Source organism: Emiliania huxleyi (genome assembly GCF_000372725.1).
Source record: "Emiliania huxleyi CCMP1516 unplaced genomic scaffold EMIHUscaffold_3, whole genome shotgun sequence".
NCBI lineage: Eukaryota > Haptophyta > Isochrysidales > Noelaerhabdaceae > Emiliania > Emiliania huxleyi.
In genome coordinates, this window is record NW_005199770.1 from 2,170,666 (window position 1) to 2,171,515 (window position 850).

General features: G+C 70.0%; 1 protein-coding gene across 1 annotated transcript in view; it reads right to left on the reverse strand.

The window, feature by feature from the left end:
• The window catches only part of EMIHUDRAFT_195715 (hypothetical protein), a gene marked incomplete at both ends in the record, with an annotated part of 809 nt that extends 184 nt beyond the window's left edge, over positions 1-625 (reverse strand). The window contains 2 exons of the mRNA XM_005775493.1: positions 116-184; positions 296-625. Coding sequence (XP_005775550.1) covers positions 116-184; positions 296-625 — 399 coding nt within the window. The remainder of the gene's footprint in view (positions 1-115; positions 185-295) is intronic.
• Positions 626-850: the final 225 nt, after the last annotated feature.

An 850-nucleotide genomic window follows, 5' to 3' on the forward strand; every position in this document is an offset into this window, starting at 1 on the left:
GGGTTGGGTTGGGTTAGGGTTAGGGTTAGGGTTAGGGTTAGGGTTAGGGTCAGGGTTAGGGTTAGGGTTAGGGTTAGGGGTAGGGGTAGGGTTAGGGTTAGGGTTAGTCGTCGACCTCGAGGATGGCGTCGCGCAGCGGCTTGCCGCCCAGCGCGCCGCGCAGCTTGTTCTCGACGATGCCGACCTACCGAAAAACAGAAAAGACCCGTGCGGATCTCGAGAGAAGAAAGCGTCGCCGCGTTCTCGACGATGCCGACCTACGGAAGAGAGTCTCATCAACGTCCGCAGCACGAACAGTTCGCCGCGTGTTCTCGGCGATGCCGACCGACGTGGAGCGCTTCGGCTCGAGGAGGGAGACGCGCGCGCGCGGCGTGCCCCCGTCCGCGGAGCCGACTGTCGACCTGTCCGAGTTGTCGCTCTCGGCGCGCCGGAAGCGGGCGGACGGGTCGGGGCGGGCGAAGCGGCCCTCGAGGGCGGAGATGTCGATCTCGAAGGCGCGCCCCGGCTCCATGAGCTTCTCGAGCGCCCCCGCCGCGCCCTTGGCGCCGCCGTCGCTCCCTCCGTCTCCCCACAGCGTGTGCGCGAGCTTCCCCATCGACAGCTTCTCCCACTGGAGCACACTCATCGGCTTGGAGCGCACCTCGCCTAAGGAACAACACGTCGCGCCGTGCGCAACTGACTCGCACACTCCTCTCGGCTTGGAGCGCCGCCCGCCCGGAGACAGAAGCGGCGACCCCGCGCCGGCCCACCCACCCGCACGCGCGGGCGGCGGCGGCGGCGCGCCGGGCGGAGGCGGCGGCGGAGGCGGAGGCGGCCGCATTCCGACGGCCAGCGGCGGCGGTGGCGGCGG